This window comes from Simochromis diagramma, unplaced genomic scaffold (assembly GCF_900408965.1).
Source record: "Simochromis diagramma unplaced genomic scaffold, fSimDia1.1 OVJJ01000433.1, whole genome shotgun sequence".
Lineage (NCBI taxonomy): Eukaryota > Metazoa > Chordata > Actinopteri > Cichliformes > Cichlidae > Simochromis > Simochromis diagramma.
In genome coordinates this window covers 401675-426224 of record NW_024387031.1, presented here as the reverse complement: position 1 = coordinate 426224, position 24550 = coordinate 401675, and the positions used below count along the sequence as shown (strand labels likewise).

Genomic DNA, 24550 nt, shown 5'->3' with positions numbered 1-24550 from the left:
ACATTATTTGTAAGGTACGAATGATTTGCTTTGGTACCTGGTCGAACTTAGGCTCTCCTTAGTATGGCTGGCTCCGTTTCTCCAACAGCGCACACAGGCAGCAGCTGCCCCGCCCCCTCGCTCAGTCGCTTAGTGCCTGAGCTCGGATCATACCAATATCAGGGGGGGATTCACGCACAGTCATAAATTTCCACAGTGTGCACTATGTGCTTCGAATATTGTGTGTACTTTTTGTTTTATACAGTTGTCAGCCAGACATCTAACTATGAAAAAATTACACTCCAAAATACCCCGGGCTTCTGACAAAACAACCCGGGCTTAAGCCCAGTAAGCCACCCCCACGCTCCGCCCCTGGCTCCTTCAGCATTTCTGATCGTGGGAATCGGGCGTCAGTGCATTTTTGGGATGAACCAGGCGGTTTTGATCCGACTCTACAAAGTCACAGGTGTGCTTGCCATCCTTTATCCACTTAATTTGTTTAGTAAGTGTTTTAGTGGCTTGTTTGCGGCACTGTTTGCAGACTGCCCGATTCCTTATTTCCAGCTGTTGTGCAGAGGGCAGTTGCATTCCTTCAGGTGGATATAGCTTTCTTTCAATTCTGGGCTAAGCAGCATTTGCGCCATTTTGCCACCAACGGCAAATTACAAAACTAGGAGCTAAAGCTATTTTGTTATTTCTATGACTAGATGGCTGCCATGCAGAACTTCCATTCAGCGGTGAATGTTTAAGTGTATCGGCCCAGCCAGTGGAGGAAAACTGCTGCCTCCGTTTTTGCTCGTCCTTTGAGGATTTGCTCCAGTTGCCACAGAGTGCCGTATGGGCATCTTGTTTTGGAGTGTTTGCTCTATGATAAGTTGTTATAAGGACCATCACCGGCGCATTCACCCGTGGATGGTTTTATCGTGTCCTTTTAATCTTCTCATGATCCTCAGCCACTGAAGTCCAGCTCAGTATTTCTGTTTACCTAATTTATGGCACTACTACAGCAGGGGCGGAACTAAAGACATCCGATGGAGTGGCAAAGTCAAAGCCATTTCTTTACAAATATGCAGGCTTTATATTTTCTAATATGAATTATTTATAGTTAAAATACAACTAATGCACTAAGTATACACATGTTTTATATAAATATAGTTTATAACTTATTTTGTTAATGGACACATAATTAAACTTTTCAATTACAGAAAACATGTGAATGGCCCTGCAGCATGTAGGAATGTAAAGATAAGCTGGTGGACTTGTTGGGCTTAAAATGGTTAACACTATGAAATGTATTCAGTTTTAGAATTTATATTTAATATAATCTGCGGCTAGCTTCGAAGTGTAAATGCTAGCATATGTTAAACAACTCTTCACACCTTTCATCATACCCCCCCCCCCCCCCCCTCACTGAACTGCTGTTCTCTCAGCTCAGCTCAGTCATGTGTTTGTTAGAGTGTGCAGAATGTGAGTGGGAAGACGAGCAGACACCAGCTGCTGTACTTTATCTCCTCCTTTTCTTCTCTCTCTCTTTAACCCATCGATCATCATTTTTTACAAAGCTAACCACGTGATGATGTGACTTCTGATTTCACTGTAATGTAAGAACTCACACAGGCACATTTTATGAATTACACTCTCAGGGGTGGACAACTCCAGGCCTCATGTTTTAGATGTGTACTTGATCCAACCCATCTGATTTAAATGGCTAAATGACCTCCTCCACATGTCCTGAACTTCTCCAGAGGCCTAACAAACTAATCATGTGATTTAGGTGTGTTGACCCAGAGTGAGATCTAAAACCTGCAGGACGCCGGCCTCCAAAGCCTGGAGTTGCCCACCCCTGCATCCCCAATAAAAGCCTTACTCAGCAGAGAAGCAGCATAAAAAAAAACTTGGAGCCCAGAACTAATCATGAAACTTAACCCAAGTTAATGTCCAACTTTGGAATCTGTCCAGTCTGACTTATAAATATAGAAATCAGATCAAACCAAGAGAAGTCAAATGATTTTGTTTTAATCCGCTTTTATTTGTTCACTCAGTGCACACATTTATTTATAACATGAACACATAAAAATCTACTTTTTTCTCCTGGTGGACAAACTCTGTAACTGCATCACTGCTTCTGACCTTTGACCTCATGTGTTGATGACTCTTCACCTCTGTCTCCTCTTACAGGGAGAAGATGATCTGCAGGATCCTGCTGCTCATCATCCTCACCTCATGTGTCTCTGGTTAGTTTACAGCTTCACTTTATGAACTCCAAATCAAGCTCAACAACAGATTTGTTGCAGTTCTCAGTGTGTCTGCTCCTCTCTTTCCCTCTCTGTCTCCTCAACAGGATCATTTGTAGTCAATGTGACACAGACCTCCTATCAGGCAGAGGAGAACCACAACATCACACTGGAGTGGACGTTCACCACCAGACCTGACAGCTTCATCACTTCACTGAAGATCCGCTGCAGTCGTCCAGGACTCTCAGTCCTGTATCATGTTCATGAAGGTGTTGAGGTGTCAGAGTCTCAGGATGCAAAGTTTTCAGGACGAGTCCAGAGTGACAAAGATGCCCTCAGAGAAGGACGAATCAGACTTCAACTGTCCAGACTCAGGACTGATGACTCGGGTCTGTACAGATGTGAAGTGAAGACAAATAGTGGCAGCAGCTTTCAAGATTGTAAACTCAGCGTCACTGGTAAGTTGATTGAGTAGAACTTTAAAAATGAGTGTCATATTTTAGTTGAACTTTAGGATAATAAACTTTGATGAATTGATTGAACTTTCAGGATAAAATAATATTTTCTGTCCTTCCAGCAGCTGCTGATGAGCCCAAACATCAAACTCCAACAATGAACCCACAGACAGAGAGTCGAGGAAGGATCAGCCTCTATGCTGCACTCATACTGACAGCAGCTGCTGCAGCTCTGCTCATCACACTGACTTTAAAAGCAAAGAAAAGAAAATGTAAACATGTAAACAGTCACAGTCTGAGTAGTGTGGTCACCTCGACTTCTTCTTCTTCTGAGTCTCTTCCTGCTTCTTCATCAGAAGCTCCACCCATTAGCTTCATCTGACTGAGGACCTCACCTCCCTGAACTCTTAGAAGCGTACGTTAAAATGGAAGAAAACATTTCCGAAACTGTTAAAATTATTCAATAAGTCATCCAAAGCTTTCAGATTAAATTCATACATTTCCGGTTCCCTCTTATAGCATTCATATAGCAGAACTGATGACACTGGCAACATCCTGCAGGGTGTTGTTCAGTTTGCAGTATTGAACTTTTGTACCTTAACAGTATGGACTCGACTCAGGGAGAGGAATTGGGCAATGCAGTTTGATCGGTGGTCTGAGCCTGATTACTTTGTAGCAGGGCCACTGCTGTTTCTCTGGCCTACGTTTAATCTGTGGGCTGTTGCTTTGCCTCGTTGTGTCCTCGTTGCTTTTTGACTTGTTTTCTTGTTTGATCCATCTGCAGAACTTAAAAGTATTTTTTTTTTATTTAATAAAGTATTCAGAATAAAAATTGTTAGTCTTATTCAGAGGAATGCCTAAAGAGGAGGTGATTAGGGGGCCCTGGTGGTGGGTATTTATGTGTGCTGTGATTATTTATGAACTATGGTGTGTGCTTGAGACAGCATCATTAGTCCCTTGCTCTTTTCCTCATTATTCCTGAGCACCTCATCCTGCCACACAGTCATAGTGGAGAACTTTCAACGGGTTTAATCCGTTAGTCCCTAATACTTCATTTGTAACTGGATCTGAATTTTCGCTGTTATATTATCAATTTACATTGTAACTAGTTAGGTATGAAGATGTGTCATTACAATGATACTCATTGTAGATTTCATTAGTGTCACAACAGTTAGGACCACATGGTTACAGGGTCATGTACTGCTGTTTTCAGTGTGAGTCACCTGTTAGTTAAAAAGTTACTGTTCAACTCTAGCTTTTAGGCAACAGTCAGTGAATAGATTGTTTATAAAAGGTTTATACACATATTCAATGACAGAAATGCAACATTTTAATAGACACACGTTTAAAACACAAAACTGTAAATCGCCCTTTGATCAAAACAATAAAATCAGTCTCACATACTTCGAGTTGAGTTTTGGAGCTGATTCTATTTCTTGTTTTATACTATTATTATTATTTATTGTGTATTATTATTATTATGTTATTCAACATTGTTGACTCGCGTGAGAAAAATTCAGCTTTCTGTGTGATTTATTGCCTCATAATTTAAGACAGCCTGAAAGCCAGAGTGAAGAGTTCTGCACAATAGTGTTGGGTTCAGTCTGACTGAAATTACCCATTTACAGATAAGTGTTTAAAAACCTCTTCATACATCCATGAATGCATCCTTCACCATTGTGTCCTGATATGTCTGGGTAGATAAGAAAGCTGCTGTATTGTTGTTATATCAGTTTCTTGTTGGTTCATGCCGCATTCCTTCTAAATTGTTTTTTACTACCTGTTCAACAGGTAATAAAGCGAGAAGTGCTTTTGATTTAAGAGAAGCACTTCGACGATGTAAACAAATTTCTTTGAGTTTCTTCCTCATTCACAACCAGATAAAAGAACTCCAATGACTTACACAGTTTTCCCCATTGCTGACACAAGCAGCTGTCCATCCATCCATCCACTCTCCTCTGCTTATATCGTAGGGTAAGGCCTGTAAAACTGCTCACTCATTCACTCTTAAAGTGGAACAAATCTGTTGTTGAGCTTTATTTGGAGTTCATAAAGTGAAGCTGTAAACTAACCAGAGACACATGAGGTGAGGATGATGAGCAGCAGGATCCTGCAGATCATCTTCTCCCTGTGAGAGGAGACAGAGGTGAAGAGTCATCAACACATGAGGTCAAAGGTCAGTCAGTACAGCTAGAAGAAGGAAAATCTACAGTCTGACTTCATTCACTCATTAAAATATCTAAAGACACAATGAAAGACTGCAGAAATATCAAAGCAAAGTTGTATCCAGACAAACAATAGTATCATTATATTTAAGAATAATTAGACTATTAATGTGTGTTTAAGAGACTCTGATATGTTTTACAGTTTACAGTTCAAGAGTATTAATGCAGGAATCCACTAAGTGGAGTCAAAAAGAAACTATTTACTGCTGCTGGCTGTTTTTCACTGACATTCTGCAGCCATGAAGTAACAGTGTACTGTCACGTACCAACTGGCTATGCTCAGCTTTTTAAAGCTCTTCCTTAGTGTGATTGTCATCTTAAACAACCTGCTCATCGACATGCCTGAGGCGTTTATGATTCATACTGGTTGTACTCGTCCCAATAGCCCCTTGGGATATTCCAACAATCAAAGGCATGTGCTGCCTTTGATTTCCTTTCTTCTCTTAAAGAATTTACAACACTTTTATAATGCAGTTGTTATTAAAATAACTGAGAATAGATTTCACATTTATGAATGTATTTTTAACTGATATCATTAATAAAGGCCAGAGATTCCCTACATCTTTTAAAAGACAAAGTCATTTTGTGCAAGAGTTTCCAGCAGGTCAACAGATTGCGCTGTTGACCTGCTGGAAAGCAGTGTAAGCAGTGGAAACTTGTGGAAACAGAAAGGAACTACATCGATATCTATTTTAATAATGGATTGGATTTATATAGCGCTTTTCAAGGCACCCAAAGCGCTTTACAATGCCACTATTCATTCACTCTCACATTCACACACTGGTGGAGGGCAGACTGACAGAAGCAAGGCTGCCATATCGCGTCATCGGCCCCTCTGGCTAACACCAGTAGGCGGTAGGGTAAAGTGTCTTGCCCAAGGACACAACGACCAGGACAGAGAGCCCAGGGATCGAACCGGCGACCTTCCGGTTACAGATACGCTTCCCAACCCCCTGAGCCACGGTCGCCCCAGTGATGTAAGTAATGCATGTAAGTGTATGCTCCATCTTCGAAACAAGGAAGGCATCTGGGATCTCCAGAAAAGTAGAACATTGTTTCCTGCACAGATAGTTTATTTCAATTGCCCGCATAACCCGTCGCTGACTATCGACACTCCTGCCAGATGCATATCATAAACTTTGCAACCTCATCTGAGTAATGTATGTGTGAGAATATTTGCACGGCAGTCATCTTCCAGTCCATTATGATCTGTTCACTCAGTGGCACTAAGTGAAAGAATCAGCCTGTATCTACCTGTCCCACATCAGGAAGTGTTTAGTGAACATGTTTCCACACTAACACTGCATACTGTGTATAAAATGTTAGAGCTGACTTTAACTCTGTGGTTTAACAGCAGCTCTTTGAATAGCACTGAACACAAGCTGAAATGACTGTTTCCCTCTTAGCACTGAAAATCTAACACTTTGATTGTGCTGAGTTTGTCTCCTCTCAGCTTCTGTCTGCTTTCATGAAGGAAATGAATCAACACAAACGATGGTGGGGACATTTTCTCTCTAAGAATACTGCAGCATGGTGGGAGCAGCTACATGTAATCTCCCAGCATGCTCCAGGACAGCTGAAGGAGAGTGTGTCCTGGTCCATCATATTTGTTCTGGTTATATTTGTGTTTAAGTTGTGTTACTGGTTTCCCTGCAGAGCTCACAGACAGAGGAGAGAATTTCACAGAGTAAAACCAGAAATGATGTCACACTCAGACACTTTCACGGTGTTCACAAACAAACATTTCTTGTTATTTTTCTATACCTAAAGAAAATGTTTGATTACTTCCTCCCTTTACTTGGTGTGAATCAAAGCTGTTCATGTTTTCATTAACTTGTTTTTCTTGTGTCGAAATCAGTCGTTCATTTCTAACCAGCAGCTTCTTCCTCATCTGAGTCTTTCACACTGCTGCAGACAGTCACTTCATTCATTAGACTGAATATACGATTGTCTTTAGCAGAGCAGGAAACGTGAGCTTATAGCGCCACCATCTGGACAGACACGCTCATTTCAGCTCTAACTGTAGCTGAGCGTTGATGTTTAAAATGCAGCATTTCTGTGCGATTCTTTGAATGTTACTTTGTACATTTGGTGAAGTTTATCAGTAGTCAGTATATTACTGTGATATATGCACTGGCCCTTTCTCAAGTACACAAGTCCGTACTCGCCGAGAACGCAAGCACGGACTCGCAATTTCTACAATTGGAACACCAGCGTACTTGATGATGTCACAGGTCCAGAGTTTTTACTGTCGTCCCCTCTTAATTTAACTGTGATTAATATGTTATGAAGCTTAACTTTAATCTCAGCCAAACCGATTTACTCAGGACAGTGGTGATGCAAATCTGAAGGCTAGAGTGTCCAATTTCACAGCCGTTTACTTCCGGTATACCTGACCTTCTGAGGACCCGGCCCACATAGGCCACGAAGGCCGAGTCCTCAGGAGGATGCAGCCCTTTTGGACACGACTCACAAGTACGTACAAGTACACATATTGAGACAGGCCCACTGTTTGTACCTGTTCTGTTTGTTTCCATTTATTTCCATAGCGATTCACAGTGAATTAAATAAAGCACTTTATAACTCTGTGAATAGAAATGTGATGAGGGACGACGCGACACGGAACAGAGGGAGATTCTGGCATGAATACACAGAAGGTAATGAGGGACAAGGGAACATACGGGGAGGACAGCTGAGGACAATTACACATAACAAGACAGGAAGGACACAGAACTGCAAAATACTGACCAAGATGAGGACCTTAAACGTAACACAGGGAGGACACAGAGATGACAGGAGGGGGCACAGAGACACGGGGAGAGCGCAGACATAACAGGCTGGGGAAACATGATAAACATGATGGAATTAAACACAAGTGAAAAAAGCCACAAGAATTCACAATTAAATAAACGGAGACACATAAATGGAGATAAAGGGCAAAGAATCAAGGGGAAATCTAATCAACTAAACTGAACAGGCAACCTAGGGATTTTAAGAATACAAATGAACTTAAAACAGAATGTCAAAACTCAAAACACTGGGTTAGAAGTCCTGGGACCATGACAAATACAACATATGCAAACCAGAGAATCGCAAAAAAAAAAAATTACATGAAACCTTTTTGTTTGATAGAAAAGAACAGATAAACTAACTTATTATTAGTTTCACATTTAGTTCTAAACTCTGACTGCCTGCAGTACTGCACCTGAAGGCCTCCTTTAAATACACACTTCTCAGTCAGTTCCCTCATGTTGAGGAACACCATGTTGTGTTGTGTATGAAGTGTGGAGAGGAGTCCAGCGTTATAATAATCTTGTGACAAGAACTAGTTCTGATGGAGTAAACCATTTTTTTTATATTCTGCTTGCACATTCAGCTTTCTGCTGAAGAAGCTTGGATGCAGGGAAGGATGAAGGCAACTTCAGTTATTGAGTATCCTAATCTTTCTCTTTTACTGCAGCATTAATTACAGTGTTTATGAAAGGCATTCAGAGGTTTTGGAGTGAGTCTGCCTTGATGTGCAACTAAATTCCTTTTATAGAGAATAAATATGCTGATGCTGAGTGGCTGCTGTTCTTCAGCTCGTAGAAACCATCATACACTTGCTGTCATACACTACACACCTATGCTTATTTGTTTATACTGGTTTTCTTTGTCATGGATTCTAAGTAAACTGAGAATCAGCTGATCTAACCTCTGACCTACATCTCACCCAAGTTACCCACATTCAATTTTTAGCTGCCAAAACACTAGATATCTATCTGTAAGAATTTACATTTTACTATTTTAAACTTGTGTTTCCAATGTTCACTTTCTGGTGGGCTAAAGGAGATGTGAACACAAGTATGAAAATGAGGAAGTTGGATTTCTGCTGAATGATCATCATTACTACTGTCAGAGACATGCACACACAAAACTGAAACCCTACAGAGCTTCAGTCTATATCAGAATGAAGTATTGACTCTAAGAAATGCACTAGAGACTGGAAGCAAGAATTTGACCTTTTGATATTTTTTCCTGAGTCAGTGTGTAAATATAGGTGATATAATTGGATCTCTTAGTCTGAGTCTGTGTTATAAAGGATTAAATTATAAATATAATCCACAGTTTAACTTTGTTTGTTAAACTGTGGATTTTCAGTGGTCCAGGGTAAAAAGGGAAGAGAGTACAAACATGCCCCACTCGTTCGCTCCTCTCTCATTTGTCTTCAGCACTCTCACCCACTCCACTCCACTCCACGCCATGCTGCCAGAGAAACAGGTCAAGTAAAAAGGACAGGTCCAGGAGTTCATGCACAGGAAAAACGTGGTTAAAACAAATTGAGAAATCACGCAAGAAACAGATTATCAGAGTTGTACTGACAAGTATGACTCAATGATCCAGCGAAGACGCCTTCTGAGCCCTCAGCTTAAATAGCAGCCCAGGAGTCAAGGTAATCAGGCAGATTCACAGCGGGTGCGTGGGCCAAGGGTGGGAGCCCAGCTTAGCTCTGCCAAGGGAGGTCAGAGAGAGGCAAACTCAAAACAACATGTGGCCTGGAAACTAGGCCAACCAGGGAGACACGGAGACCATGACAGGAAAGAGATCATCCAAGAAATCCAAACTCTTGATGTGATGATTACACGATGGTGAGCGAAGTAACAACTACAGAGCGTATGTTGGCACCTTTATCAGTCAGCTCTGCGCTGATGTCAAACTTTGTCTCACCAACTTTGTCCCTTAACCACAAAAGCTTTTTAGCTGTCCACCTAAACATCGTAGGCTAAATGTGGCGCAGAACACAAACTGAATAAAACATGAAGTTCATTGTATAAATTATAGAAAAAGGTGTTATGGAAAATTCTAGCTTATCCTCACATTTACATTTTGGTGGCTACAACTTCATTGTATGATTTTGTATAACCTTTGCATGCTTAGATGAAGTATGTGTATGTGTCAGTATGACCTTATAAAAACTGCTTAGCTAGGCGTAATGATGTTTCACTATGTTATCTGCTAACTGTTTTGCTCAGAAGGATGAAACTCAGGGCCAGCGACAGGAGCTCCCAGGGGAAAGATGGTAGGCGTTGCTCTCTGCCCAGCCACAGCCCATGCACTCAGAAACCTTTTGCAACTAAAAGATACAGAAAGTTGTGTGTGGGGGGTATGAAAGAGGAGCTGAGACATCCCAAGGGCAGAGCGCTCATAACTTAGACCTGTGATGTTTTGATGTGTGTGTTCGCTCTCCTGTATGCATGCAGTAATAAATAGCTTGACCACAGCACTTTTTGTGTTGCAGACTTTATTTTATCTGAAAATTCCACGACAAAGGATTGTGCAAGTTACCTCAGTTTCTAAATCAAATTCACTTCTAGGCTTGACAAACATCAGGATGACGTTGACAACTCCATTAGCCAGAGTTCGCATGAAGGCAGGACCCAAAAGCAGACTGAATAAACTGAATGAAACTATACACACACAATACTGTATTAACCACAGAAGTGATCGGGCAGAATCCAGAGAAATGGGAGAATCCAGAGACCCTGAGAGTATGAGGAAGAAAAGCCCATAAAAACAAAAAATCACGAGCAGCCCACTGGGCAAATGCCCGATGGCCAGCTCAGCCCTGCATCACAATATGAACCACATCAAATTACAACGAAAAAAATAGTTTAACTGCTGGAACCAAATATTAATCTTTTTTATACATAAACCATTTCGGTAACACTTACACACACTCGGCTACTAAATGAATGTGTTGTCACACCATAACTATTTCGTTGTTGTGAAAGTGTTGCCAGCATTAACTAATCTAACGGTCATCTACAATCTAATTCAAGGGTCATGTCTGTGTTCTCCCACAGAAAATGATCCTACACGAACAACATGCTGCTTCAGACACTGATCCTCCCGGTGGAAGTGCACCTTCTTTTTCCTCCTTTTTAAGATTTTTAATGTTAATTTAAATTCAAAATCAACGGCTAAAAAAATATATGAACACCAGATAATAAAAAAGTGAATGGCTCAGTCTCATGTGTGCTGTAGTGAGACATTGAACTTAACTAAAACTGTGCAGAGCCAAAGCGATTTGCTTAGTTGGAAATACATTTACTGCTCATTTAGAACAAATGACTGTCTCAGCAAACGAGGACACAATCACACAGTTCACTGTCTTTGTTAGATGCGCGCCTGTTTCAGCATAGTTCACAAACTCCCTCCAACACAACGTCCGGCCCACTGTGCGGCTCCACCAATGAGATCCGAGGGCCCGCGCAGTGGTATTAGCATACAGCCTGTATAAAAAGCGCTGCTCTCAGTCACGGAGCTCATTCGTTACTTCAAAGTATCGAAGAGAGAAAATGCCTGAACCCGCTAAGTCCGCGCCCAAGAAGGGCTCCAAGAAAGCCGTGACCAAGACCGCCGGCAAGGGCGGCAAGAAGAAGAGAAAGACCAGGAAGGAGAGCTACGCCATCTACGTGTACAAGGTGCTGAAGCAGGTCCACCCCGACACCGGGATCTCTTCCAAAGCCATGAGCATCATGAACTCGTTTGTTAACGACATCTTCGAGCGCATCGCTGCCGAGGCATCTCGCCTGGCCCACTACAACAAACGCTCCACCATCACCTCCAGGGAGATCCAGACCGCAGTGCGCCTGCTCCTCCCCGGTGAGCTGGCCAAGCACGCAGTGTCTGAGGGCACCAAGGCTGTGACAAAGTACACGAGCTCCAAATAAACTGGCTATCAGACGCCAACACAACGGCTCTTTTCAGAGCCACACACTTTAAACTGATGAGCATACGTCCTATTATTCAACGTACAATTACTGCGTTGCCAACTACTGCACTTGAATCGCAGATGTGCGCCTGTGTGTCACTGCGTTGTCTCAATCCGCTGCAGTGGCAGAGATCACCGAAATGGATTCCCGATTTTTAAATTGTAGAGAGACAAACGCAGAATTACAGCAACTTAGTATCTGACAGTATAGCATACTTTTTATTTTATTCCTGATATGCGAAGTTGCGTCTTTTTATTGCACTGTCTATATTGGTTAGGTCGTATAGGTCTAGTAATAGATGACGCTTTATGAAGCTGAAGCTTTTCACCCCAGCACAAAGCTTCTTGAAGCTTCATTTGCTCTAGTAGGACACCTACTGGACATAAAAATATTAGTTGGCATGAATTTGAAGAGTGTGGCCTTTTGCACACAGCCTGTAAATGTCAACAACAAAAGGAGTGTGTAAAACATGTATATTGTAGTGATGGCAGTATACTGTGTATATTTATACTGGCAGAATGGAAAATGATTATTTGGAAATGCTTAAAATGGAAATGATCATTTACTGTGAGGTGTGGTTAGGGTGTGGACAGTGATTAGTGTTCAGGGAACACGTCATTGGTTTTTATTTAAAAACTGTTTCTCCACTGTGGCAGGTCGTAGGAGATTTTTTTTTTTTTTTTTTTTTTGGACAATAATTCCCCTGCTTTTGAAAATAGTCGGCTCACAGGGCACAGATGAGGCAGGGGTACACAGGTATGTCAGTGTTTAACTTATATAAGTGAGGAAAGACATATTTTTGTCTCTCCCAGTATTTAAGGGGGTCCTCCAGCCTTCCAATATTTGGCTCCATCATGTACCTTTGGACCTCAATATCTGTTTATTTTATTTATAAAATATTATTTATTTATTTTTAATAGTCAGTAATCATGTCTCACCTCTAGTCTTTTGTCTTAATTTCAGGTTTTCACCGTGTGTTGTAGATAGTTCAGGAGGTTGACTCAACCAAGCAGTATACTTTCGGGTACAGTTTAGAATGTCAGAATAGGGAGGATGGTGTAGGTTTAAGTTAAGTTTATTAGATTGATACACATATACCAACAAGACAGTGTACATCACTTGTGACAACAGCATTTGTTTTCATTCAAAGGCTTTATGGTTTTTCCTATAATACCTGGTGGGCCAGTCTCTAGTCAAAATGCCCAGGCCATTTTTTTTTTTTTTTTTGTCCCAGTCCAGCCCGTGGTCGTTCCTGTACCACTGAAAGCCTCTCCTTACAAAATACAATTTAAAAAAAAAAAAAAAAAAAAGCATACATTAGATTGTCAAGGGAGCAGAACTATAATTAATAATTAATGTAATTAAGCCACTTAAGAAGTTAGTTTTGCAGGGGTACTGCTCCTGAAATATCCCGTGATCTTCCTGGACTTGGCTCGGATGTCAGAGAGCTCAGGATGTCAGAGCTCAGGGGTCTGGTCAAGGGCCTTCTTCACCACTAAGTTCAGGGTGTGAGCTATGCATATGGCATGTTTGAGTCGTAGTTCCCTTGCACAAGCCCCCATATTAGCAGCCCCATCTGTTACTAGGCATGTGACTTTGTCAGTAATTGCCCATTCTGTCATGAGTGAGCCTTTCACTTGTGTTTTCTTCAGTGTGTGCATTAGGAAAATACTGCACTCCTAAAACAACAGTATTTAATGTGCTGGACTCATCAACAAAATGGCAGGTGACTGAAAGATAGGCCTCTGTGTTGGAGGTCCATGTATCTGATGTCAGACTCACAGCTGCTGCCTTCTCAATGCTGGCCTTAGCTTTCTCCTTCATCTTCTGGTACCTGGCCTCCACCATGACTTTCAGGGCCTAAAGGAAAGACAAAAACATTTTGTTTAAAAGTACGACGTGGCTGTGAAGCAGTGTGTAGTGTAGCTACACACTTAGGCTTTGAGGTTCAGTCCTGCCTGTTCACATTTTATTCTGTAAAAACTAAATTTTCACTGCTGTTATGACCATTTTAGTGGGGAGAACATAGCTAGGATTTAATGATTTAACAAATCTTTTAAATCCTTTGTCCTCCACAATGCTAAATGGCTGGGAGTCCTCAATCACCATGCTAACCAGGTCTTCATCTATTTGAGATTGTTTTTATTGTCTTTCCTCAGGAGAACAAAGCACAAATATAAATATCACACACGTAACTCATTGCACTTGTATAATATTGTTATATCATTTAGTAACATTACTGCATGCTAGTGATGGCCAAATGAAGCTTTCTGAAGCACTGACGCTTGTATTGAAAAACGGTTCATTACTTCAAGCTTTTCAACACAGTCCTCTCTGGTGACATTTGGTGGCCAAAAATATGAAGTGCAGCTTGAATCCACAAAATAAAACCAACCGCTTCATTATGATTGCACACTCTACAGAGTGGAATCCTGTCTGATATTGGGCCGCCGTTGTGTTGCTTTGAACGTGTATTTTTTGGTGGTTAAAAAAATGTGTTTTATTTGTTTAATAAATAGTTTTGACCAGTAAACTCTCCTTGTTTAAACATGCACCATGGTGTGGTCTGTCTTTGCTTGTGACTTCTTGATGTTGGTAAATACAATAATTGAAAAATACCACGTTACATATAATATATACATATAATAATGTACAACACATTATGGAGTATGCTTCTGCTGTGAGGTCTTGCCTCCATGCACGTATGCATTTAATCGCCGGAGGGGTATATTTATAAATAATATTATATTAGGGAAATTTTCCCAGACATATTTTTGACCTGGGGGTAGAATTGATTGTGAAATGAGAAAAGGAAAATGCTTATGAACTTGCAAATTAAAAACATGATGCATTTAAGGTAACCCTTTTCCATTTTTATTTAAAAAGAGAATTTGTTCTAGTGTGCGATGGCCGAAACTGTTCCTTTTCGTGGAGATAATTTCTCCTGCCTTAAGGAAAATCCCTTCACATGGCACAGAGGAGGCTGGAGTGCAGAGAAACTGGTAGAGATGCAGTTATACAGTCTACCTGAGCCCCACAAACTATCAGCTAAAGAGAATAAATAAATTCAATTGCTGCACATTTGGCAGACTAACATTTTCAGATTAATTAAACAATAAAATATATATTTTTACAACATTACATGTAAAGAATCAAGTGGAAGTTTTTCTAAAGTTATTTAATGATATTTATATTATGGAAGCAGATGTTTGACATTTTACCTTTTTCCCGTTTTCAGATATAATAAACACGCACAAAATAAAATTACAATTCAATTCAATTCAATTTTATTTATATAGCGCCAAATCACAACAAAAGTCGCCTCAAGGCGCTTCATAGATACAGAGAAAAACCCAACAATCATATGACCCCCTATGAGCAAGCACTTTGGCGACAGTGGGAAGGAAAAACTCCCTTTTAACAGGAAGAAACCTCCGGCAAACAGCCAGAACACAAAGCTGGAAAACCCACCCGATTGACAAAAATCTACTCAAAATTCTCCCGCACAACAGAACCTCCTCTATTCCTCGCTGGCTCCAAATCTCTCAGTAGAATGATCAGTGGTTCGCTATCTGTCACCATCAAAACACTCCACAAATCCCGCGAATGATTCACCTGCTTATAAACCATTGAATCAGACACCGAAGCAGTTAGGTTCTAAATAAAGCTTCGGACGTCACTGATCACGTGACTCTGGCCAAACGAATCAAGCTTCGACACAGTGCTTCTGAAGCAGTGTGTTGATTTTTTTGACACATGCACCGGAGCTTCAGCTTCAAGCGGGCCATCACTACTGCATGCTATATTATCATTGCATTTGATGGCTCACCTGGTCTTGCTCCACAATTGGTGTTCCTATTCTCATGCAAAGCTCTGTAGTGCCTAAGCATGGATGATGTGTTGTTGTTATATCCCAGCTCCCTGGCACATAGCAAACACTTCACCTTGTACAAAAGTAAAGACAGCTTAACATAAATTGTATTGCACCATCAGTATTATGAAAATACATCTTCTGTAGAAATTTACATACCTTGTTGGGAGGAATAAGATCAAAATGTTCCCACATGGGGGAGGACATCCTCCTCTTCTTAGCTGGCTCCATTTTCTCCTGACTTTCTCTCCTCACTCTCATAAACCTCCAAACTGTCTCCAAACTCTCACTAACCGCAACTCTCCATCAAACATCCACATTTTGAATGAAGTCTGAGGGGTTTATATCTCAGTCATAGCTCACGGCAAAGTTCGAACCACTTCCTGAAACAGTCACGTGGTACAGCCGGGCAACGAGGCTTCAGACGTCATCATTTTCAGCTCCTCCCATGAATGAAGCAAGCCTTGTTATGCGCATCGCGGAAACGCCCCCTCCATTACCCGACAGAAGCTTCGAAGCCTCGATACAGAACGTCACATCACTACGTATATCTATTCGTTTTGTTGTAGTTTCTCCACATATGCAATTTTTGTGATCCTGTGTCTGTTATATGCAGCACTATGGTCTTACTTCACTGTGTACTGTACTGCACATGGTGGAAATGACAAACCCACCTGACTTGATGATGTGCACTTTAACTTTATAAACACACAACTAGACTAACTATAATACAAAAGGCTCGTTTGTTGAACTATTAGAGGGCAGAAAGTTGGCGACTAGATGCCAAAATTGCGGTGGCCCCTAGAGACAAAGCACATACAAACTCCAAAACACTTGCAAACCCCAAAACACATGCAAATTCCAAAACACAACGGAAGTGCTCCAGGACGCTAGGGGCAGTGTTGGGCTTTTGTTACCTAGTAACTACACAAGCCAGGAAGTACCAATGACCAGATTTGGGGTCTGCAGCCTTACCTGCAGCATCACCTCATCCCCCATCACACTGAACACTGGTGCTCCACAGGGGTGTGTAGTGAGCCCTCTCCTGTACTCACTCTACACCTACGACTGCACAGCCGCTAACAATTCCAACATCATTGTGAAGTTTGCGGACGACACTACAGTGGTGGGTCTTATCACCAACGGCGATGAGACGGCCTACAGGGAGGAGGTCAGCGCCCTGACCCACTGGTGTCAAGACAACCATCTCACCCTCAACGTCGCAAAGACAAAGGAGTTGATAGTGGACTTCCGGAGGTGCAGAGAAGTACACACCCCCATCACCATCAACGGCGCTGCTGTGGAGAGAGTGAGCAGCTTCCGGTTCCTTGGTGTACATCTGGCTGAGGATCTTACGTGGTCAGTACACACAAACAAAACAGTGAAGAAGGCGCAGCAGCGCCTCTTCTTTCTCAGGAGACTGAAAAGATTCGGCATGAGCCCCCGCATCCTCAGGACCTTCTATCACTGTGCCATTGAGAGCATCCTCACTGGATGCATCACCACCTGGTATGGCAACAGCACCGCCTACAACTGCAAAGCTCTCCAGCGAGTAGTGCGGTGCTCTGAACGGATAATTGGAGGTGAGCTTCCCTCCCTCCAAGACATCTACAGGAAGCGGTGCATGAGGAAAGCGGGGAGGATCATCAAGGACTCCAGTCACCCCAGCCATAAACTCTTCAGACTATTTCCATCAGGAAGGAGGTTCTGCAGCATCCGGTCCCGTACCAGCAGACTGAGAGACAGCTTCTTCCACCAGGCCATCAGACTGCTGAACACGTCATAGACACCTCAGCTTCACTACTGGAACTTTAACATTATGCACTCCACACTGTACAGTAATGCCACTGTTTTGCACATGTCTCAACTCTGTATATTTGTATATATTTTATTTTATTGTTTACTCTATTTAATTTGTAAAAATGTGTATACACACACGTAGAAAAACATTTAGTATACATCCAGAAATGCATATACTATTATATATTGTACATATAATTATTAGTTTCAGATGTAGCCATTCTTGTATTTTGCTTGTTTACATTATTGTATTTTGCACAACTCTGTTGCTTGTGAAGCTCGCACACAAGAATTTCACTCACATGTGCTGTACCAATGTACCTGCACATGTGATGTGACAATAAAAGTGATTTGATTTGATTTGATTAAAGGCCGCATTTTAAGGCCGATTACGTCACAGCGACACGACGAAGGCTGTCCCAATTCAAAGGCTGCTCGAAATGCGGCCCTCAAATGCGTCCTTAATTTCCCTGAATTTTAAGGATGGGTTGGTGTAGCCTTCATAAGTACTGAATATTATGTCACTTATTTATGCGCAAATGTTTTTATAATGAAGAACATTAAAACATTATTGTTGGCCACATGTCGGGTAAGTTATGTGACATTAGTGACGTTTGTACTAACTTGGTTTAAAAGCCTTTACTTCAAAATATACGCCGTTCAATAGTTGACTTTAATCTTACAGAGATTGTGATGATTTTATGGATAATTAAAGTCAGTCATATATCCACAAACACAACAAGCTGAAAGTCAGTGATGCTGCTCGGTTTAAATATCACGGCACAAGCCGATGTTTTACCTGATGGGTAAAATGTTGCTGTTGAGGGGTTCCTGCTGCTGATAGTGCTGGAGGGCAGGGCTGTGTTGATCTGAGACTGTAGACATTAAAAAGTCCATAGAGATGGGTGCTGATTAAACAAGTATCATGAGATAGTAACAAAATGCAAAGATTGGTGACAGCGCTTGGAACCATAAGGCAACAAAAAATAAATTAGGCTCTGCCTGTGAATCACTCTTTGCTTCTCTTCTTAATATAAATATAAATATGAAATAATGTCATTATGATGATTCCATTTGTTTCACTATCCACTCTGTGCAGGGGCAAAGCTTATTACATTTTTAAACTGTAGAGATACAATAATTTTACTGCTGTAAAATCCAAATTTTGTCTTATTTAAAATATAAATCTAATATAATCTGCTTCTTAATGTATGTTCTTTAAAATACAGCGTGTGTTTTTTTTTAAAATATTATAATAATGCATAATTATGTGGACATGCATATTAGATCGTTTTTTAGTGAAATATAATCCCCCCAGAAAGGCAGGAAAAGCCCTGTAACTTGCTTTAAAACTAAATATGTTCCCTAAAACGGTGACAGAGCTACAGACCTATGACAGCCTTACACAGGTAGCCAGCAACTATGACCAGCACTACTTGTGCAGTTAATAAAAGGACAGGTAATGTTTGTCGCGCTGTTGCAAACACAGCACGCTCGTTTGTTTTAGTTCGTCAGTTGCAACAAGACAACTTACCAACGTGTACGTAATAAGCTAATACTCCTGGGTGCTACACACTACAGTGTACGCTGTACACCTACTTACTGGTTTTGTCGCATCAGTCTGTGTCTCTGAGTTAACTTGTGTTTCTCCTACAGCTCCGGACCGCTAAAAATGCGCGTGCTCTTTGTGAGCTCGTTCCCGGCTCGTAACCAGCGCGTTCTGCCGTCAAGGGCGATCATTGGTTAAATGTGATCATGTGACTGATGCAAGCCAGAGCCTTTTATTTAGCAAAACTGTGATTAATAGTTTAAAAATTATTGTTGAGGGGCACAGACAGGACTCCGCACGCACACTCACATAAAAAAATAAAAAAATAAATAACTCTTTTTTTAAAAGTTGCCTCAACATAAGGGCACTTTGGGCACCCATCAGGTGCCCAAAGTGTGTGTGGTGTATTTTCTGTAATTCCGATCCACTCCTTCAAAGGAGCTTTTTTTTTTTTTTTTTTTGATACCTGATTTATATGGAATATGGCTGAAGTAAACTAAAGTCTAAATTTCTTAGTCAGTCATTTGTTTAATGGTAATTTGACATTATATAATTTACATATAAAACTATGGATTGTAATTTTGAATGTGGTGTGCTGCCCAACATCCAGGCCAAGAAGCATGAGAAAGCTAAATAAAATCCTGCGACTGTCTTAGAGCAACTAACGGCTCTTGTAAGAGCCACTCACCTCTGAGAGTACACTTGGTTAAAGTAATGACACTAAATCTTTAATCCATAGGTGTCAAACTCATGTTCACACTAGAACTGAAGTGGGACAGCCCTGTTAGTCTATCAGTGTGTGCAACACATTTAGTTGTTTTAGTACATGAATAAAAATCTGACTGACTTGAATTGTAAAGTTATTACCCAGACTTTTCTTTTTTATAAACTTAATGTAAAAACAGAAATCTGTGTAGTAAGAACATAAACATTGTCTCATTGTTTGTTCCTTAAAGTACTTGCACTAAAACTTAAAAAAAGACAGCTGAGTAGATTAAAGAGGTTCAGACTTATAATTATAAATCACTATAAACTCTCATTTAGGTCTAAGATTCATTTAGACCGACAGCGAACCACAGCTGTGAGCTACATGCAAACACACTTTGTGTGTGGTGTATTTTCTGTAATTCCGATCCACTCCTTCAAAGGAGCTTTTTTTTTTTTTTTTTTTTTACCTGGAAGCACGTCAACGTAGACAATCTGGCAAAACTTCTTGTTTGCGATGTGGGTCGTTTCATCACAGAGCATTTACAGTTGCCTTTGATACTTATGTTTTAGTAGCCAGATTTTATGCACTTGAAATGCAACATGTCTGTTTAAACTGCAAACAATCTTGCTTGTATGAAGGTTATGTCAGGATTTTGAGAGTTGAAGATGATATTTCAGGCACACATCAGGAAGAGGTTTAAGAGGCTTCATTGGGGGTGGAGTGGCACTGGTTGTCTCCATCGCAGTTTACTGTACACAAGTAAATACACTTGTAGATTTCGAAAAACACTGACATGACATTGTGGGTGCGATTTGTTGTGAGCCTCCATTCGGTTAGATTTGATTTGTCATTAACGAAAGACAACATTTCCACATTTAGAGAAGAGAGGAGTGGGCGGAGCCACTGAGCTTCGAGTCGTCCAGCGAGCCTCGCACCGTCTGTTTCCCTTTACGTCCGCTGAGCACACATAATAATACGGCTCCGTGGGATTGAGCTTCATTCGACTTTGTTTGTTCAAAGAAGAAACTGTAACCATGAGTGGACGGGGCAAGGGTGGCAAAGGACTCGGCAAGGGAGGCGCCAAGCGTCACCGTAAAGTTCTCCGTGATAACATCCAGGGTATCACCAAACCCGCTATCCGTCGTCTGGCTCGCCGTGGCGGAGTGAAGCGTATCTCCGGTCTGATCTACGAGGAGACTCGTGGTGTGCTCAAGGTGTTCCTGGAGAACGTCATCCGTGATGCCGTCACCTACACCGAGCACGCAAAGAGGAAGACTGTGACCGCCATGGATGTGGTGTACGCTCTGAAGAGGCAGGGCCGCACTCTGTACGGCTTTGGCGGTTAAACTCATTCGCCCTAATCCATCAAACGGCTCTTTTAAGAGCCACCCACTTTCACTTTGAGAGTTTTGTTCCGTTATGACCGACTGACATTGCCTACATATTGTAATTGACTGGGTTACAAGTCAGTTGACTGTTGTGTTATCAGTCTTTTGTTTTCAGAATTGCCAATTACTTACGGCATAGTTGGACCACATCCGCAGCATGGTGATTTACAGAGTGTCCTTGAATGTGCAGTAGTCGACAGGCCGGTTAGCCTGTCAATCACATCAGCTAGCAATGACAAAGTCTGGAGGAGAGCAGGTGTGTGTGGTTGGCTGAGAGTGTTCGGGGGCGGGGATTAGAGTAGTTTGTGTGTGGCGGAAGAGAGAAGAGTGTTGGGGGTTGTGCTGTTGCTGTAGAGCGCACTTTCCCCCGTTGTTTTGGCGTTGGCTACGGCCCACATTAGCCCGTGTTACTATTCTGAATAAACACCGGTAACCGGAACGCTGATCTTCTGTCGAGGGACGCTACAATATATTGACTCTCCGTTTTGCTGTAAGATTCAGCTGTAATGCGTGATTTTCTTCACAACGTTACAATAACTGTCATGACCACAAACTGAACTTAACAGGTTACAGGCCTATTCAATACCACGGTTTATTAATACTCACTGAACAGTCATAGACCAAACAAAAGAAAAATAATAAATTTCACTTATGCATCAGTTTATTTGTAAATGTCTTCCTGCCATAAAGCTGCTTGATGCAGAAGTACTTGCTTAGTAGATTCTTTTTTTTTTTTTTTTTTTTTAAGCTAACTAACCCAGCTTTGATCTAGTAATAGGTGGACATGAGTGGCTGAAACCCAATGAAGCTTAAACCTCTTCCTGATGTGTGCCTGAAATATCATCTTCACCAATCATATCAGTGTAACAGTTTTGATGTGATCTTCCTTTCTGAAAGGCTTACTCACTCTCACAATCCTGACATAACCTTCATACAAGCAACATTGTCTAACATATGTTTTAGTACGCAGATTTTATGCACTTGAAATGCAACATGTCTGTTTAAACTGCAAACAAAGTATCAAAGGCAACTGTAAATGATCTGTGATGAAACGACCCACATCGCAAACAAGAAGTTTTGCCAGGTTATCTACATTTAGTTGACGTGCTTCCAGGTATAAATAATAATAATAACTTTAAAAAGCTCCTTTGAAGGAGTGGATCAGAATTACAGAAAATACACCACTAGTGTTTGCATGTAGCTCACAGCTGTGGTTCGCTTTCGGTCTAAATGAATCTTAGACCTAAATGAGAGTTTGTAGTGATTTACAATTATAAGTCTGAACCTCTTTAATCTGTTCAACTGTCTTGTTTTTAAGTTTTAATGCAAGTACTTTAAGGAACAAACAATGAGACAATGTTTATGCTTCGGACAGCACTGAGCAGCTCCTTTAGTGGCAGGCTGCAGCACCCACGATGTGGGACAGAGAGATTACTCAGGTCTTTCGTCCCCACTGCTGTCAGACTCTACAACAAAAACTTGCAGCTGATCAAACACACACATCCACACAAGTGCAATAAGACTGCTATGTGTGCAATTCTTTTTTTCTGACAAAGTTGTACTTTTCTATTTTCTTACTCAGTTGTATATAGCATTTGTATTCTATTGCATACCAGTGTTTTCTAATTTCTGCTACATAACTTTGCACTTTTGCTGTAACGAAACAAATTTCCCACCTGTGGGACTAAAGGTCATCTTATCTTATGCACTTACGACACAGATCTCTGGTTTCAAAGCAAGTTTTTAAAAAGAAAAGTCTGGGTAATAACTTCAGATTTTTATTCATGTACTAAAACAACTAAATGTGTTGCACACACTGATAGACTAACAGGGCTGTCCCACTTCAGTTCTAGTGTGAACATGAGTTTGACACCTATGGATTAAAGATTTAGTGTCGTTACTTTAACCAAGTGTACTCTCAGAGGTGAGTGGCTCTTACAAGAGCCGTTAGTTGGTTGAGGAAAGTGGCTGGATTTTATTCAGCTTTCTCAATCTTCTTGGCCTGGATGTTGTCAGCCCAGCCACAGACATGGACTATTTTTGCCCACACAACAACTCAATGTGAAGGAGCCAAACACATGCCTGCTCCTCTCATTAACTGAGAAACTGCTGGCATATTTGTTTTCCATCTATGAACAGAATCAACTTTTTGGAGATTTACTTTCCTGGATGACTGAGAATGCATGAAGACGTAAACAGGTCCGTGAAAGGCCCAGCCAATGACATTGGCCATAGTGAGGCAATTCTGAAAATAAAGTCAGTGAATTCCACGTTGATGCAAACTGTAATTTCTGGTATAGAAACAGCATTAAGATTGAAGTGAGCATAAGACTTATTTTATAAAAAGAATACTAATAAAAAGAATAAAGGAGCGAGCTCTTGGTGTGAGTGAGGTGGCTCTGAAAAGAGCCGTTGTTGGTAGGAGAGCGTGCAGCTTAAGCCCTCTCTCCGCGGATGCGGCGAGCCAGCTGGATGTCTTTGGGCATGATGGTGACCCTCTTGGCGTGGATGGCGCACAGGTTGGTGTCCTCGAAGAGTCCGACCAGGTAAGCCTCGCTGGCCTCCTGCAGAGCCATGACAGCAGAGCTCTGGAAGCGCAGGTCGGTCTTGAAGTCCTGAGCGATCTCGCGCACCAGGCGCTGGAAGGGCAGCTTGCGGATCAGCAGCTCGGTGGATTTCTGGTAACGGCGGATCTCGCGCAGAGCCACGGTACCAGGCCTATAACGATGGGGCTTCTTGACACCTCCGGTGGCCGGGGCGCTCTTACGAGCGGCCTTGGTGGCCAGCTGCTTCCTGGGGGCTTTGCCGCCAGTGGACTTGCGAGCAGTCTGCTTGGTTCGTGCCATTTTTTCCTCACTTTTCTTTTCTTGTGATACGAGCAGAAAATGTAGCGAACAGAGGAGACTCGCTGCTCTTATATTGTGTGACTGGCTGTGACGCGGTGCCGCTCCGGCTCGTGATTGGTGATGGGCTCCACGTGGAGCATCGCCCCGCCTCGGTGTGTGCTGCTCATTGGAGAAAAGTGCATTGATGTTGCGCGCTGCCGCAAGCCTCTCTGCGATTGGTGCGTGACGAAGCTGCGCGCGCTCTGCGGAAATATAAGCGAGGCTTTGAGCTGATCGGCCCACATCTTCCCTAAGTCTCGATACTACGAAGAAAAGAACCTGTCAAAATGAGTGGACGCGGAAAGACCGGAGGCAAAGCCAGAGCTAAGGCCAAGACCCGCTCATCCCGTGCCGGGCTTCAGTTCCCCGTGGGTCGTGTCCACAGACTGCTGCGCAAAGGTAACTATGCCGAGCGTGTAGGGAGCCGGCGCTCCCTGTTTACCTGGCAGCTGTGCTCGAGTACCTGACAGCTGAGATCCTGGAGCTGGCTGGCAACGCAGCCCGCGACAACAAGAAGACTCGTATCATCCCACGTCACCTGCAGCTGGCTGTGCGCAACGACGAGGAGCTCAACAAGCTCCTGGGGGGAGTCACCATCGCTCAGGGTGGTGTGCTGCCCAACATCCAGGCTGTGCTGCTGCCCAAGAAGACCGAGAAGCCCGCCAAGGCCAAGTAAACGCAAAGCGCTCGGCTTCACCAA

At 42.0% G+C, this 24550-nt stretch overlaps 4 protein-coding genes and 1 pseudogene across 8 annotated transcripts in view; 4 read left to right on the top strand and 1 right to left on the bottom strand.

The window, feature by feature from the left end:
• Positions 1–11651, top strand: part of LOC120740618 (histone H2B 1/2-like) — a 17960-nt gene extending 6309 nt beyond the window's left edge. The window contains exons 3-4 of one of the 4 annotated variants that reach the window (XM_040043085.1): positions 8223–8232; positions 11227–11651. In XM_040043085.1, coding sequence (XP_039899019.1) covers positions 11232–11606 — 375 coding nt within the window. In that variant the 5' untranslated portion in view covers positions 8223–8232; positions 11227–11231 and the 3' untranslated portion in view covers positions 11607–11651. Of the gene's footprint in view, positions 1–1010; positions 1016–7323; positions 7329–8222; positions 8233–11130; positions 11139–11216 lie in introns of those variants that run through there. The other 3 variants (XM_040043084.1, XM_040043086.1, XM_040043087.1) reach the window with 3 other exon arrangements.
• On the top strand, positions 495–4071 carry LOC120740600. Its single transcript, XM_040043057.1, has 4 exons — positions 495–575; positions 2158–2213; positions 2321–2671; positions 2791–4071. The coding sequence occupies exons 2-4, from the start codon at positions 2165–2167 to the stop codon at positions 3048–3050; spliced, it is 660 nt and encodes a 219-aa protein (XP_039898991.1). The 5' UTR covers positions 495–575; positions 2158–2164; the 3' UTR covers positions 3051–4071.
• Positions 10901–24550, top strand: LOC120740615 (annotated as a pseudogene).
• Positions 16837–20966, top strand: LOC120740622 (histone H4). Of its 2 annotated transcripts, XM_040043091.1 has the most exons (3): positions 16837–16842; positions 18607–18609; positions 20598–20966. In XM_040043091.1, exon 3 carries the CDS (start codon positions 20612–20614, stop codon positions 20921–20923), a length of 312 nt encoding a protein of 103 aa, XP_039899025.1. In that variant the 5' UTR covers positions 16837–16842; positions 18607–18609; positions 20598–20611; the 3' UTR covers positions 20924–20966. The 2 variants fall into 2 exon arrangements, with proteins under 2 accessions (XP_039899025.1, XP_039899024.1); XM_040043090.1 differs by lacking the exon at positions 18607–18609 and having other exon boundaries at positions 20601–20966.
• Positions 23356–23842, bottom strand: LOC120740614 (histone H3). The gene has a single exon (XM_040043081.1). The coding sequence runs from the start codon at positions 23809–23811 to the stop codon at positions 23401–23403; it is 411 nt and encodes a 136-aa protein (XP_039899015.1). The 5' UTR covers positions 23812–23842; the 3' UTR covers positions 23356–23400.